The following is a 16931-nucleotide window of genomic DNA, read 5'->3' on the forward strand; positions in this document are numbered from 1 at the left end:
AAATTGGAACTTCGGAACATTTCCGGCCGCGGTATAGTATTGCTCGTAGCAGGTTTTTGGAACATTCTGTTTGAACTTATCAGTTTTGCAATGTTTCTGGTTGTGGTGAAAACATAGTTGATAATTTCAGGCAAAGGTCCCCTTTAACGGCCGGAGGAGCGAAGCGAGGCGGCCGTTTGCGGGCTACAGGCCCGCGCCGAACTTAGTTCGGCCCACAGGTGTATTTACTAATGAAATTAGTAGTCGGAAACACGCGTGTGATTGATGAAAATGCCATGTTAGAGAAATGGGTTCACTAGCGTCATCTACTATTGATTTATAACACTAATTTCTGAATTGATTCATTTTTATTTTAACAAATATGTTTTTCTTTTCAGAAATTCACATCGCGAGAGTTATTATTCTGATGATATTTATTACAATTGAGCTCAATCAGAGAGAAATTTAATCGTCAAATATCGGTTAAAACAATTTTAATTCACTTTTTTCTCGTGGTCTGAATGATTGAAATCATTATATTAATATTCATTTTAGTTATTTGCGCGTTCCAATCAAAATTAGTTTCGGTTTCACTAGACGATGCTTCTATCTGTTGGCAATTTTAGGTAATATTTTCTGATTTAATGTGTGCGTGTGAACGATATTTCTTCTTTTTATTTTCTTCAATATCACCCACCAGGATGCGATATTGCCTACTTCAAAATCTCTTGAAAATCCATTCCATCCCCACCATTAAAAATCTCGTGGCACGTCCAGACACATATAAGTTACTGTCAAAGCCCGAAGTGAGGCCAATTCGCGAAAGGACCGACAACTTCTCGAATTGGCCAAGAGTTTTTTTGGCAAAGTCCGAATTATACAAATGATTCGGACTTTGGCCGGAGAATTCTGGCGAAAACTCGATATGCTGATGTAAGACGACCGAGCCAGCCAAATCCATTTTTTCAATCACCAACGTGTGATGTATGTTTATATATAGTTGCTGTATGGATTAGCTTCAAGTGACGATAGAAAAAAGGTAAAGTTTCACAGGAAAACAAGCGAAGGTTGAGAGAAAAAACTATAAAAATAATTATACAAACATATGCTTTTCTGTCAAATTTTGAAGAAAAAAAATTATTACCGCATCGTGACTATGGTTTGATGGACTGCCATAATTATCACGAAAAAATACACCAACTTCATGATGATCCCGAATCATGTCTTTTATTATCGGACTTTGACCAGGGATCACCGGCCACTTCGTGAACTGGCTGGGTCAATATTTAACGAAATTGGCCAATTTCGGGCTTTGGCAGTAACATACAACATACACTATGAGGTCAAAAGTCTGTGTCCTTTTTAGAGTTTAGACATTTTCTTGAATTTCTGGGAAAAATACTAGGCGAATCGTTCTTAAATTTCGGTCATATACATACCCTATGGTGGTTCTCACCACTTCCAGTTAAGATTTAGTCACCAGTGCATTTAGGGGACCGACAAAAAATTAAATTTAAAAAAAAATGATGAACCCTGTATCACAAAAAGCTGCAAATGACTTGCATTTGTATTGTTCACAAAATGTTTTACTAACTCTGTGTGTTATTTGTGTGGATTTTCGAGAGAAGAGCACGAATGTTCACGAAAATATGTATGTTCTCTATAAAAATTCCAATTTTCATCGCATTATTTTTTTGCTTATAACGTGCCGAGTTTTCAACCAATTTTTACGAAATTTACAGAAAAGATGACGCTATACATAGTTAGTGGACGCAGAGCAGTCCATAGGAGTATGCATTAGGTGTGGTCACACAGGGGGTTTTTCTTCGGGGGGGGGGAGTGAGGGGGGCGCATTTACGGTAAAAATTATTTCATTCATAAATTCTGAATTTTCATCAATTCTAGAAATCTGCATTTTCATTTGGATAGAAAAAAAGTCTGGAATTATTTCTTTCATTCATTCTGTGAAACTATTTATTTCATTGATTCTCAAATTATTTCTTTCACTCATATTCTGAAACTATTTCTATTTCTTCCATTTATATTCTGGATTCCCATCAATTCTGAAATTATTTCTTTCGATTTTTTTTATATTTTTATCAATTCTGAAATTATATCTTTCTTTTGTTCTAAATTCTCACTAATTCTGAAATTATTTCTTGCATTTGTTCTGAATTTTCGTTTTCTTCATTTCTTTCAGAAGAAAAAAAATCGGGACAAAGGGGCTCTGCAATTATTTTCGCACCGGGCCCCACTTCAGGTAAGGGCGGCCCTGCTGAATTAGACCAGAGAATTTTCATCTCGCAATTCTGAGATTTTCCTCTCATTAAAAATAAATTTTAATCACAATTTTGAGGTTTTTTAATCTCATTTATTTTGAATTTTCTTTGGTGTTAGAAAGAAAACTTTCAATTCTTTAGGTTTCCATTAGTTCTCAGATTATAACAGTCCCCTTAATTTTCATTGGTTTGATCCTAGTTAGTTCATTAATTTGAAATTTTCATCGATTCAAAATTTTCATTAAAATTTTTGTGTTAATTTGCATTTAATTGTGTTTTATTTTTTGTTCTTTCGAGTAGATATTTTTCAGCATTCCTGTCTATTTCTTCATAATGAATGGCACTTTGGATGCGAATATACTTTCCCCCTAAAATACTGTATATAAAATGGGGGATAAGGAGCTCGAAATAATTTTCGCACCGGGCCCCGCAGCTGATAAGGGCACCCGGAGTGAATAAATGTGTCAGAATTTTGGGGGTCCCAAAATCATGAAGTCCATGGAAGATGCCCCACTTGACCTGGGGAAAACGGGCACCCTGCCCATATCATAATACAATGCGAACGATTTTGCGCCCCCACCCCTAGATTTTTTTCCGGCAAGCCACCACTGACATAATGATAATTTGGTTTTTTCTTATCTTACAGATGTCAAGTTTTGGCTTTCGGTGACTGTCAAATGTAAATTGGCGAATATGCAAAATATGGCCCTGAAGATGCCTTCTCCATTACATGCAAAATGTGGCCTATGATTTCAAGAATTCTCACCGTTCGGACATTGTCTATGGCTCATTTCACATTCTTGAATATTAAAAGAAACAAACAAAAATCTATTCAATAAAATAAAAATGAAAACCTTGTATTAGTGAAGACATTGTTGAGGCGTTTTTTTTCTTTGAAGGAAAACACTCTGTTTGAGTAGCCATATAGTCAAATACAGGTGATTGTGTGTAGCAGGGATTTTTGTTTTTGTGTTATCAGAGTTATGCTTTAAACAAATTCAGCGTTTTGGACTTTCTCCAGCGTTTTGATCACCGCCGACAGTCCAGATGGAGGAAAAGATCTCCGATCAGGAAGAGAAGAAACTACCAAATGAATCCGAGATTTTCGCGAGGCGCTCAAGTACTTCAAGGGGAATATGAAGCTCTCGCAGCTGAAAGACTTCTCCATGAAGAACTATGGCGTCGATATAACAGAGCGCCTCTACAAGATAAAGCGGATGGTAAGGGCGGCAAGGGACCTAATTCCGTGTCCGCTGCAAGTGCACCAACTAAACGCGCAAAAAAACGCTCCCGACTGCCAGACAACATCATCCGTAGTAACGGGACTTTTCCATGGTGGACCACAAAACGTTCATTCCGAACCTGTCGAATCCGATGCCACTACAACTGCGCGGCTCTTTGATCAGGATGGGCCATTTGGACCAGACGCGCCAGATACCTCGAAAACGACAGCTGCACAGTCAGCGGAGTTCTTCAACCAAGGCGATCTGGATATGCAACCTGCGGCAGAAACTTTCGCTGCAGAAATACCATGGCTCGAACCAGATGATATAGAAGCAGGAAATCCGAGGCACCCATGGTCGGAAATATTTCTTTTCCAGCTCGATATACAAATTCGGGCTCGAATTCGCGTGGCCAGAATTATACGACCAACATCGCAGGACGACGACGACGACGACAACGAAAACGAAAACTTGCAGCCCTGAACAACCATCTAATCCTCCATGTAATCTTACGGACGGAAGACAGCCCATAGATTAAAAAAAAAAAAGACGAACAAAATCAATTTCTCGGTATAAAAAACGGTCAGTATAATTCGATCACTTATTGCTCTAGCAACAATCGCTGAAAAGTCGTACTCAGATATTTTAGGGATCTTAGAAAATCATTTCAATCCCCGATCGTCTGTGATTTATTCCCGTTTTCAATTTCACAGCCGAGTTCTAAATTCTAGTGAGGGAATAAATGCATATGTAGCTGATTCTCGAGACGACTAGCAGAGGCATGCGAATTACGGAGAAACTTTGTCAAGGAGGCTGCAAGATCAGCTCGTATGCGGGACTAGAGACGGGAGTGTGCAACGGCGATTGCTAGCAGAAGCAAATCTGACTTTTGCCGATGCCGCAGCTCTTGCTAATGAAAAGAAAATACATTCGCAAAATCCAAATAAGAATTCGTGTGCCGATGCAGTTGATCAAATTAAAAGCAAGAAATTTTTCATTCCACTGTGCAGCAAAAACCTGAATTGACAAAAAAAATTGGGCTCCACTGGATTCAATTCAGGCGTTGGGTGCGAGGAAAAACATGATCGGTCCTCTTGTAGATTCAAAAATGCTATACGTAGATTATGCGGGAAAAAGGGCACATTCAAAGGGTTTGCCACTCAAAACGAGATGATCAGAAAAAAAAAACCTCGTACCCCTTGCGTGAGTTAAGCGTTGTGAATTCTTTTGATTCTGATTATTGTTTGAATTCCTTAGAATGCAATTCTCTTAAACAGCATGTAACTGTCAAAACTAAAGGCAGTGACATTGAAATGGAAGTTGATTCGGGGTCATTTTATTCTAGTATTTCATTAGGTACCTTAAGAAAATTATTAAATCCAATGAAGTTGAAAATACTGCCTACCACTTTCGAACTTTCTGATTTTCAAAAAAACAAGGTCGGTCTTGTAAGGAAGGTGTTTGGTTCAGGTTGAATTCAAAGATTTTTCTTCGAAAAGGTTTTCTTAGCTTAGAGTGCTTAGTTCAAACAGGAAAAGAGTGTATGCAAGTGGTCACACTCCGGCCTTTCTGCCACTAAAGAAATAACAAAGCTACATTAACCAAGGAAAAAAACCATGCTTAGGGCATCAAACGAAAAGGGACACTATATAAGAAATCTCGTAATTTTTCCCGCACAAGGTGAATGTCTATAGTTTCATCCCGCGGTGGTTCCACTAGCCATAGTAGCCTCTGGCATAGACATTTCTAAATGACAACTGCCCCAGAGCGAGGCAACTTTGACTGTCCTTCGGAGTGTTAATTGCATGCCTTCATAGGAACCTCTGAAATGTCATGATGTTTCTCTGGGAGGCTTGAGAACTTATATTTCGGAAAACGGATATACAATGTATGAATTCTAAATTTTGACAATTTTTACTACTGAATTTCCGAAAGAAAAAGGGGTAAGACGTCTCTCTCTTATTTTTTTTCTCAATCTAAATACTCATTTAGTACAGTACCGACATTGGAAATATTTTGTTTCATGAACAGAGAGTTCACATGCATAAAATATTTAAGAGCACAAAGGTCCGAAAATTTAGGATGTAGGCTACGTTGCTTGCAGACACGGCAGTTGATTCTCTGATAAGAAAATGTGTGTGTTTGACAACTATTAAATAAATTATATCTGAGGTTTAGGCTGATTGCTGCTAGTGTTGCTAATATTAGACAACCTATACCAGGGCGTCTTTTTGAATTTCGAATTTCAATATTCAAATATTGAGATTGCAATCTTTAAGTTTATTTGTGACAAGAAACTGTTTGTTTTAAACAAGTGATAACATTGGAGAGCTCATACATAGCGAATCCTACTAATAGAGTTTTCCCCAAACTTGACATAAAAACGTTGTAGGTGGGAAAACGCTTTAAATGGGAAGTTTCGATGAGTGTTAGTAAAAGTTAGGATTACGAAAATAAGTCGTACTAAGCTTGAAAATCTGTCCTCACAGTGCTATCTTAAGGGATGGGCCCGCCAGGGCACGGCCCGGGGGCCTCAAGAGAAAAGGGGGCCTCACAAAAATGAGATCTGGTTGAAATTTCCGAGAATTTGCCTGGTAGGGCCTCAGAAAGATCACTTGGCCCGGAGGCTCATGATGCTCTTAAGACGGCCCTGCTCGCTCAAGCCTATATACAGCTTCGAGTTGATGGAGATTCGGCAAAGGCCCAAACATTAATCATGCACAAAGGTACGTTTAAAGTAAATCTACTACAATTTGCAGTGAATATCGCACCGGGATTATTTTAGTGTTTAATTGAACAATTATTTGAAGGTCTCGAAGGGGTAGTGCCCTATTTTGATGATGCCTTGGTTAGGGCGGAGACTCTAAATCGATTGGCATGTCGGTTAAGAGTGGTTCTCAAGTGACTAAAAAAAGCCGGACTGCGTGCCAAAAAAGGAAAATGTCTTTTCGGTGTAAAAGAAGTATAGTTCCTATGTTATCGTGTTTATAAGGAAGGGCTACACCCAGCGAAATCAAAGGTGGAAGCAATTCAAGCAGTACCAATTCCAGCTAACAAGCAACAATTGCAAACCTTTTTGATAAATTTTTACCATAGCTTTTTAGAAAATAAAGCCAACATTGCTAAGCCTTTGCATAGATTGTTGGACAATAATAACACACCATGGGTGTGGACAAAAACATACGGATTCTTTCAATCGTTTAAAAAAATTGATTTCTTCCTCAAAGGTGCTCGTGCCTTTCGATGAGTCATTGCGATTAAGTATCACGTGTGATGCTTCTTCTTATGGAGTTGGAGGGGTGTTGAGCCATCAGCTTCCGGATGGCCGCGAGGCACCCATTGCATTCTCATCGAGGACACTTATGTCAACTGAACGAAATTACGCTCAGATTGACAGAGGCACTAACTGTGGTATCGGCAGTTAAAAAATTCCATCATTTTTTATATGGACGGAAATTCACTCTCTCTCTGGAACTGACCACCAACCTCTATTGGGTCTCTTCAACCGAACCAGGGCAACTCCCGAAATTCTTTCTATAAGAATGTTGCGATGGTCACAAATATATACACTCATTGCCATAAAAATTTGCGCACCAAGAAATAATTGTGGGATCGAAACGAAAGTTGGCCTGAAGGTACATGTCGGGCAGATATGCAAATGATTAGAAATGCAGCATTGCGATTCCTCTTTGCGAGATTCGGATTGCCCAGGACAATCGTCAGTGATAACGCAACATCGTTCACTAGTCAGGAGCTCTCAGATTTCCTCCGTAGGAACGGGATCATCCATGTCCGAGATGCGCCGTATCACCCGCAGTCAAATGGGTTGGCTGAAAGAGCGGTGCGCTCCATGAAGGATGCGTTGAGGAAAATTAAGGGCTGCCCTTTCCAGGAAAGGCTTGACAGATTTCTGTTTCACTATCGAAGGACACCTGTCTCATCAACTGGTCAAGCTCCTGGTACGGCGATGTTCAACAGAGTCATGAGAAGCAGGTTGGACCTGTTGAAACATGGTCATCATCTGGCGATGGACCCCGATCTCAAACCCAAGTTTGCACCTGAGGATAAGGTATGGTGCAGAAACTACGCAAGTGGCCCAAGGTGGATGCCAGGAACGGTCTCCGCTTCAAGGGATAGGGTCATGTCGGAAGTAAGTACTCCTTCGGGTCACGTGGTTCGGCATCGGGACCAATTGCGTCAACGGCTTTTGGTGTCACCTTCGCGTTCAGCTGGTTCCGAGATATCCCAGCAGCCCAATAAATCAGAGGGCCCCGATCAGACGAAGAATACCGAGTCCACCAGAAATGAACCGACGAAGGCAAGTGATCCTCAAGCTGTTGATTCATCACCTCCTCATCTGAGGCGATCACAACGTTGCAGGCGACCACCTGAAAGACTAGGCGTGTAGGGGGTTGCGTAACTGAACTCGTGCATTGTAGTGCAGACTTTCTTTTAGAAGGTGTTATATATATGTTATATTTATATGTATGACTTGGCAACAGCGCAGAGCGTGAGCTTCAATACGCGCGCGCCGTTCGATTGCTGTGAGGATTCGAGTTCTGGCGGCCATGGCGGTCGGTTGTGTTTCTCCGTAACTATTGTACTAATGTTGGAATAAAGCGCATTTATGATATTGTGTAATTCCGAATGCTCCTTCAGTCTGACTCTTATAAATGTCTAGTGAGAGACGTTTCAGCCGCACATTGCAAGGATGTCACAAGACTGCCTCCGCCACATTACCACCCTTCCCTGGCCTGCTCTATCCCCAGATTTGTCACCAATCGAGCATATCTGGGATCATTTGGGACGGCAAGTTGGACACCCTACGAGGTTGGTCGAACTAGAGGCGCATTTACAGCAACTGTGGAACGAGATGTCTCAGGACATCATACGGAACTTGTATGCCTCAATGCCCGCTCGTATCGCATCGTGCATTCGCGCTAGAGGGGGTCGAACAGAGTACTAAAACTTCTGTTCATCTGTACTTTTTTCTGCAATAAATGATCCTTTTTCTTGGATTTTCTAATCACTTACTTATATCAACGTAGTACTTACATGTGTAAAATGTCGTTTCATTTTGACGACTTCTTCTGGGTGCGCAAATTTTTATGGCAATGAGTGTATATATGTTAAATGTTATATGATTTTACATTACTTCTCTCTCACCGTGCAGGCAAGAAATAGGCCACGCTGAAGATAGGCAACACCTCCTATAGATAAGATCTTATCTATAGGGGGGGGGGGGTGTTGACTCAGTAGGTTTCCTGTTTCCGTCGGAGATGTAGCCGTTCCTCCCCCCCGGCACCCTGGAAGTTTTATTTATGGAAGAATTGGAGTGTCCTCCACCAGCACCTCCTTTAGTATCTAGGAGGTAATGCCTCCACTAATGCCTCCACGCATCTTATTCGGTGCGCAAAAAGGAAGATTTCTGGAATGACCTTACATGATCCGGTACTTCCACGTATCTTAAATTTTGTTAAGAGGCTGGCCGGAACGTGGAGTCGATTCGAGGTTTAGTGCATTCTTTTCTAAAAATAACGAAATATCCGTTCATGAGAATTGTCTACTTTGGGGCTAAAAGTGACACGCTGATATAAGATAATTATTTTATAATATATATATATATGTGTTTTTTTGTTTCTAAATTCTATAATAATTACTAATTTACTGTGAATTTTTTTTTGCACGCATTACGTTAGGGGTCATTCAAGTATTACGTCAGCATCCATGGGGGAGGGGGGTTTCCGATTTGCTGACTTTTGGTGACCAGGGAAAGGGGGGTTTGGATGATGTTTACGTCATCAACCACCCTTTATGAAGATATGAAATATTCTTAATGGCATCTTATTCGGTGCGCCAAAAACGGAAAAAAATCTTTCGATAGTTATTGGGCACCTGAACTAACATTCTACCTATTAGTAAGTCCCCTACAGAGCCACTTTAGTGATCTTTAAATGTTTCACGGATCCATTAAGTGCTCTGCAAATGTGCCCGGGTCGTTTATGTGCTATAAAACTGTGCCACATATCACTCAAGGGATCTCTTAATATGTCACGGATCCAGACCCGTCATTTGGGGGGGGGGGTTCAGAGGGGCCGTTGCCCCCCCCTGGCTTTTGAAAATACACTAAAAATGGTGTGTATATATATATACACAAATATATATATGCATGCATTGAGTACATTGAGCATACATTTGCTGTTTGCCCCCCTTCCCCTCTGGAAAAAGTTGAAATGACGGCCCTGCACGGATCGTTTAAGTGTTCTGCAACTGTGTCGCGAGTTACTTAGGTGATCTTTAAATGCGAAAGTGATCTTTGAGGCCCAATTCAGTGATCTGGAAATGTGTCACGGGTCTTTTAAGAGATTTGTAAATGTGCCGCTTAGTCCATTTTTACAAAATTAGGTTGGGGGGGGGGGGCAAGCCACATCAGATAACCTCCAGGACCACATTTGGTCTGCGGGTCAAGGCTTTGCCATCTATGGCTTAAAGGGTAAGGTCGCAATGAATTTTTTTAAAAAGAGATTTGAGTTCTTACCTTTCAAATAGCATTGAAATTAACAGAAATCGATTATAATAACATATATAGGTATTTTCTTTTGAAATTTCAATTTTCTAAAAATATTTTTGAAATTACAAAAATAATTTCTTTTTCGTCTGGGGGAAGCACACGAGCCCCCTATGCCCTCCCCCGTATGTTTCTGATCCCACCAATATGCGTTGGGAGGTGGGGGGGGGCAGTGATGACGAAATTTTGCTGACAAGGGGAGAGGGGTTAGAGTTTTGCTGACTTTTGTTGACAAGGGGGGGGGGGGTCAAAAATGACTAAAAATTTGCTTACGTAATACTTGAACGGCTCTTACACGAAAAAAAGATTTTTCTCAGTGAGATTGGCGAGAATCGGCCATAGCTTACAAAGACGCGCATCGATACATTGGTTAAGAGGCTTTCGTTTCCATAGCAACGAGTGATGCGGTTCCGTCGCAGCATCCCCTTCACTGCAAAGTTAACCTGAAACGGACTATAGTAACTGTTGAAACAAAAAATTTCAACAATGGATCCTAACAATGTATAAGAATTCCCACAAATCGCAATCAGAGGCTATAAATGGGGCGGATTTAGAGTAAAATAAGAGCATTAAGATTCAGAAATTTAGGATTAAAGTTGTGAAAAGAAGTTTTCTTTTTCCGAAGAATGGGGTCCGGGTAGGAAGGGAATGATGAGAGAAGAGTGTGCGTGTGTTGGAGGCGGAGATACATGATGTGACCTTACTGGCAGTGCCTCCAGGGTACTCTTAAGCTATCTAGGAGGTAAAGCCACTAGGTATGATCATGCCAATTTTTTTTCTCATCACTTACCACGTGACACGAAAGAGGAAGGAAGAGGCGTGGGGCGGTGGTTGGCCTCTTTTATATAGCGTGACCCGGCTCTGTAGAAGAACGTCTTATCTCTCTCAAACGTTTCAGATGTCGCTGTAGATTTTGGCGGTGTGTGCAATCGGATTCATCTTCGATATGGTTGTGATTGATTTCGGACGGGCGTGTGTCAAGATTCACGGGTGGGTCGTTGTCTGTGGGATGAGTCTATTTATAGCCTCTTGAGTCTACCAACCTATCCCACAACCCCCGAAATCTACGAATACTTTGGTACAAAATGAATATCGTACTTGGACAAAAAGAAAGTTATCAACTTACGTCAAAAATTGATTATAATCAATTATCACAATCCTAATACCAATGCAATAATTTGATTGAAGGGCTAGGCTATAAAGTTTTAACTTTTGATTCAGTCTTTTTCCTAGTTTCTTTTTGTTCCCGGATCACAAAATATAAAATTTTTTTCTCTATTCAAAAAGTGTCGTCGATTACTACTGTCAAACCCTACCTACACCTTGGATCTCGAAAACCGTGATTTCCAAGAAGTAGGTGTATGCCGGAAAGTGCAAATGTGTGTGATTGTGAAGTATTGATGATGCCAGAGTTATGCGTGTTTCGCTTCCGAAAATCTATTCTCCGAAGTAAAAATGGCAGAAGCCTTTCTTGTTTGTCTAAGCTTTTCAAATGTGAGACCGATTCACGTTCTCACTTCGAAGTTAGAAAACCACAGAAAACAGATAATGCTGTCGAGACGGCTTTGAAAAGAATAACTTCGATAGATTGTCGCTGAAGATTTTTTTTGCCCGCCGTGGGCCGAGCACATAGTGATACGAAGAGGTACGAGTTATAAGAATCGCGACTACGGACAGAAAATCGCATAGGGGTGGAGGAAGAGCTGTCGGCACATGGTAAAGGAGGAGCGGGGAGGGGGAAATAGAAAATGACCAGAAGGGTTCTGAAATGTAACTAAGTTGTCTGAGGGTACTCGATGAATCGCATTATTTTGTATTTTGTTGCTTTATTATTGTTAAATTCGTCAGTAAGCTGGTGCTTTCACTTGCCACTTTTCATAGCACTCTGATGAAGTGGGACGAAATAAACAAGACATGTTGTGAAGTGAAAAGGAGGCTGCCAACCCTCCGGCAATGGAACAAGATGTAAAATTCATAAGAATTTTTAACTAAGAAAAATATTGAATCTCTCCCAGGAAAAATTGCAATGAAAAAACTATCGGAATGTAACTTTTTAATCTTGAAGTCAGAATTATATCAAGCATTGAAACAAAAATTTGCAGAACAATAGAGAGGCTTGATGCTTCATCTCTACTAAAAGTATAAGCAGATGCGTTGCTCACATTGGTTTCGAAGATGTCAAGGAAAAACTAGAAAAAGCGGAGGGGTGGGGGGAACTTTCCAAACAAATGAAATTTGCACTTGACAATATTCACATCATATTCTGCCTATGATCACTCTGGAGAGAATTGGTGATAACCGATATTTTCAATTCGTTCCAAAAAAAGCTAAACGTAAAGAGAGAGAGAGAGAAACCCTGAAAATAAAAATTATCAGCCTTTAAGCCATTGGATCCTGAATGGGGGTGCGAGATGGAAAAGAAATTACAACATGTTTATACAAAAATTGCCACGTTTTTAAGACAAATAAATTCAATTGGTCGAATGGTCGACGCGTTTCAGCTCTTCAATGGAGAGCCGTCATCAGGACCTCGTGGTCAGAACTCACACGAATGAAGAGTGATGTTTACGTCTGGTCGTCCGAAGAGTTCGCCAGCCGAAACGCGTCGACCATTCGACCAATTGAATTTATTTGTCTTAAAAACGTGGCAATTTTTGTATAAATTAAAACCAGGCAAAGTTACTCATTTTTTGTGATAATTACAACATGTTGACTGATTATTCAGGAAAAATTGAAATTATGACCAAAACTGAATTTTTTGAGTCTTAAAAAATCTTGAATTATGCAGACATTTTGACAACTTATCTTTTAACTTTCTCTTATAGAAATGTAGCACATGAAATTCGCTTTGCAAAAGTTGTTTTTTTTTCAATTAGTGTTCGTACTTATGTTCCATTTCTATTGAGGCAAAACACCATTAATACCCAAAATATTTCAATGTTTTGTTACATAAACTGACGGAGAATGTTTCTTCCCCATTTATGCTATTCTTTCCCAACTTTTCACCGATTTTTGAATTCGAATATATCTCAGCGAATATTGTAATTAAAAGCATTTACTTTTTTGGACTCAGAAAAGATAGGGCAAGAGCTTTGTAATTGAAAATTAGAGCACAAGGGAGACCGTATGAAAACTAATATTTCTATTTTGTGACGCACTGTAATTCCAATTTCAAAACTGGTACAAGGAAATTTTTGAACACATTTGAGCATTTTTTTAAATTGAAACACCATACCTTTACGACGAACGATTGTGATTTTGAAGAAAAAATTAATACAAGATGGAATTTTATGAGAGTGAAATAGAGCCTATGCAGTGAGTGGGGCGTCATCAGGGGAAACCCCTCTTTATGGTTCGAAAAGAGTGGCTATGCCTGATTGCATTAAAAATGCCAACCCTTGTTCCCCGACGAAAAAATGACAATGAAAAAACTATGTAGAAGAAATAAAATACTAGAAAAAAATTACAGAGCTTCAGATTATAAGCAAGATGAAGCATGAATTATACATAAAGTTACAAGAATACAGAAAGTATAGGGAATATTTTACAGATATTGCAAAAAACATGTCAAAAATAAATTAAAAAGTCAAAAATCAGCGGACATACATTAAGAATGGGGAAAAGCATTGTTGGCCAGAAGGGTTCTGAAATGTCCTTTGAGAAAGTATCGGAATCAGGGCTGCCAGATGAAGCCAGTGATCGCTCTATTAAAGGGACCAAGTAAGTCCAAACAAACCGTGGCTTCCCATGCTTTCCTATGAGAAACATCTCCGTTTTTAAAAAAACATTTAAAAATTTTCTTTTCACTTCAGGAATTCAATTTTCAGGGGATAGGGAGCTTATACACCTTTCACCCCGGGGACAACTATGCCTTTGAGTGCCCCTTTTTTCCCACAGTGGCCCCACCAGTTTAAATTTCTTTCAGTTAAAGTAGCCTGCGGTTTAGTATTTGAAATTAAAACCCCTATAAAATCGTGTTGCTGCTACACGAATTTCTTGAAATTTTTCGTCGACTGGTAAGAAATACCCACGGACACCAGCGGCTGAAGAAAGAACACAGGCTTATATCACGAAAATCTTCTAGGAAATTTTGGAAAAGAAAGCAAAACATTGTTTTCTTTTTTCTAGCACTATTTAAGAGCGTGCGCATTTTGGAAGCTTAGGAAATTCACTACAATCAGAAAGTTTGAAAGTACTTCAAATGTGAGAAAATGCTATCAAGAAACCGTACTTTTCCGAAGGGTAGTTAGTTCTCAAGTCCATGATAATCTCTATGATTTGTTACGACGTAACCAACCTTTCCGTTGTGGTTTGTAAACATAAGGGAAATGAAATATTATCAGTAATTTGGAAATTCATATACGATATTTCTCTTTCACTACTTTTTTTTTTATCAGAGATGTATCGTAAACATGAAATTACACTTTGTTTATCACTCTCTGTTTAAGGAAGAGGCTTCTTGTCTTTGTATTATCTTTAGTATTTCTTAGATAACGGGAACTTCAGCTCAAGGTTGTGGCCTAAAGAACATTGATCAAAAATAAAAAGAATAGGCCATGTGTGTAACACGTTATAGTAAGATCGAATGTGGATAAAATAAGAAAATCGCATTCATAATAATTACAAACCATAGAAAAAGAAACGATTCTAATTATTTTTAGGAGGTAAGTCAGTCTTAATTTTATGCTTTTCTTTTGCTCCCGTAATTGTACGAAAAAGTGAGAAAATGTTCCAAACTTCTTTTTTCGGGAAATAAATATTTGAATCTGTGAATAATTTCCACAAAGAAATAATAAAGAAGTGCAGCTTTCTTACTTATGAAGAGCAAACATAAAATTTCACACAGGAGGAAATACAATAAAACCCTTCCTAACGTATACACCTCAGATGCGATCACCCTTCTTTTTACGGCCTAATAATAATTACGTTTTGTATAAGGCCGGAATTCCACTATAAATGTTTGATATAAGTCATTTTATAAAACTTGAAAAATGCAGCCAATAAGGTCACAGGTTGCATTTTCTAGAATGTAGCCAATAACTTTATTGGTTAGATTTTTCAAGTTTTATAAAAGGGATTTTATCAAACTTTTATAGTATAATACCGGCCTAATAAAAGTATGCATTTCAAACCCCCTTGATTAACGGTCATCATTCTTTTAAAGACGAATTTTTTTCGTCTTGCTAGTATCCGGGAAAGAGAGGTTTTACTGTATAAAAACATATTAAGCCTATTTATTCATGAGTGAATAAAGAGTAATAATTTCAGTATGGTCAGATTGCATCAGATTCTGTGTCATTCCAACGTAACTTTAAAGCTTAAAATCTATTTTTGTTTGTGAATCTGATCGATTATAGAGGGAATAATTAATAAGTGATAAATGTGATAAATCCGGTTAATATGCGTAATCGCCGATAGTTTTGATGAGTATGATAAAAGTATAAAAGGAATAAATTTTAATAAATTTATTTATTTTATCGTTGGTTAATGCATAATACCCAAACGTCGTTGATAAGTCATACTAAATAATCGCATTTACGTTTACATGCATAATCGTCATTTCATATTAGTGAATACGGAGTGTCCAGCTCGACTGACGGTTTTAAAAATGGGATAGAGCATGAAAATGGTGACAGATATTAAAGTTATTTTTGTGGAATATAAATGTGCGAAGTCAGGAATTTCAGATACGTCATTCATGTTGCAAGGGGGATGTATAGTTATTAAGATGAAAAAAAAAATCAAACTTTTTATATGAACACCCTGGATCCGAAAACCCAGTTCGAAAGCTGTTACCCTGTGGCAATCTCCTGATGCCAACAAAACATTTTTCACATTTCTAAGTTCAATATTCGTTGAAAAAAAATTCAAGATATCACTTGCACATTATACATGTTGAACAAATGAGTCACACACACACACACACACAATTTTTGGCTACATTTCTCCAGATTTTTGTTTTCAGTATTTTATATTCAAATAATTTTCTAGGTTTAGGGAGTGTTTTTTAGGTATGTTATATCCGCAGTGCATGTTTTAAGCGGAGTATGTAATAATAGAGGCGAAAATATACGGAAGTGAATCGGCAAAAATTTGGGAATTACAACCGTATCTTATATAAGTGTACTCGACTGTATTTATTTTTTAACGGTCGAGAGGCCAAACGAATAATTTTTCTCATTTATTCAGTTTTTTTTTGCTAGTCCTCAAATAATTTTTCTATATATTTTTAAATTTTAAGCTGGAACTCAAATTTCTTCCCCCTGTTTATTTATATTTGCTGGTCCGCAAATTATTTCTCTCATTTATTGAGTTTGCGAAGGTCCGCAAATTATTTTTTCCTTTTTGCTGGCCCGCGCACAACTTATTTATCCCATTTATTTAATTTTATTTTGCCGGCCCACAAATCATTTCTTACATTTTCGTCCGCCCGCCCGCGAAATTGTTCAACTTCTTTCGCCGGTCAGCAGTTGCAAAAAGGTTGTAGAGAACACTGTTCTCTATAGTTCACTTAAAGAAAAATACATCATGTGGTTGTATTTTCAGATCGACAGGAATGCATAAGAAGGATTTTGCAAACGTCCCGGTGCTGTGGGAGCCATCAGAAGATTCTGGCAAATTGGTGAAAGAGTTCTGTCGTCTTATCAGCAAAAAATACAACGTCAAAATAGGTAATATGTTCACACTTTGTGTAAAGTATTTTTCATTCTCTGTAATAAACTCAGTAATAACATTTCTTCGAAAAGATGATGTGATTTGGAAATGCAGACCCGTAAGTGCTGATGCAGTCTTTATCTCATCAACCGCTCGTCGTAGAGGTATGCTCAAAAGGCGTTCAAAAATTACCCTGTATCCGTTGTGAGAGTGGGATTACAATGTGTC

General features: G+C 38.7%; 1 protein-coding gene across 2 annotated transcripts in view; it reads left to right on the top strand.

Annotated features, from left to right (window-relative positions):
- The first annotated feature begins 14532 nt into the window (after nt 1-14532).
- LOC149089634 (acetoacetyl-CoA synthetase-like) overlaps nt 14533-16931 on the top strand; it is a 42208-nt gene continuing 39809 nt past the window's right edge. Inside the window, exons 1-2 of one of the 2 annotated variants that reach the window (XM_089232204.1) lie at nt 14533-14713; nt 16596-16720. In XM_089232204.1, the coding sequence (XP_089088330.1) occupies nt 16606-16720 (115 nt within the window). In that variant the 5' untranslated portion in view covers nt 14533-14713; nt 16596-16605. The remainder of the gene's footprint in view (nt 14714-16595; nt 16721-16931) is intronic. The other variant, XM_089232289.1, reaches the window with a different exon arrangement.

Source organism: Pholcus phalangioides, unplaced genomic scaffold (assembly GCF_987345545.1).
Source record: "Pholcus phalangioides strain wild (caught in Gottingen) unplaced genomic scaffold, Ppha-v1.0 ptg000001l_1, whole genome shotgun sequence".
In the NCBI taxonomy this organism is placed as follows: domain Eukaryota; kingdom Metazoa; phylum Arthropoda; class Arachnida; order Araneae; family Pholcidae; genus Pholcus; species Pholcus phalangioides.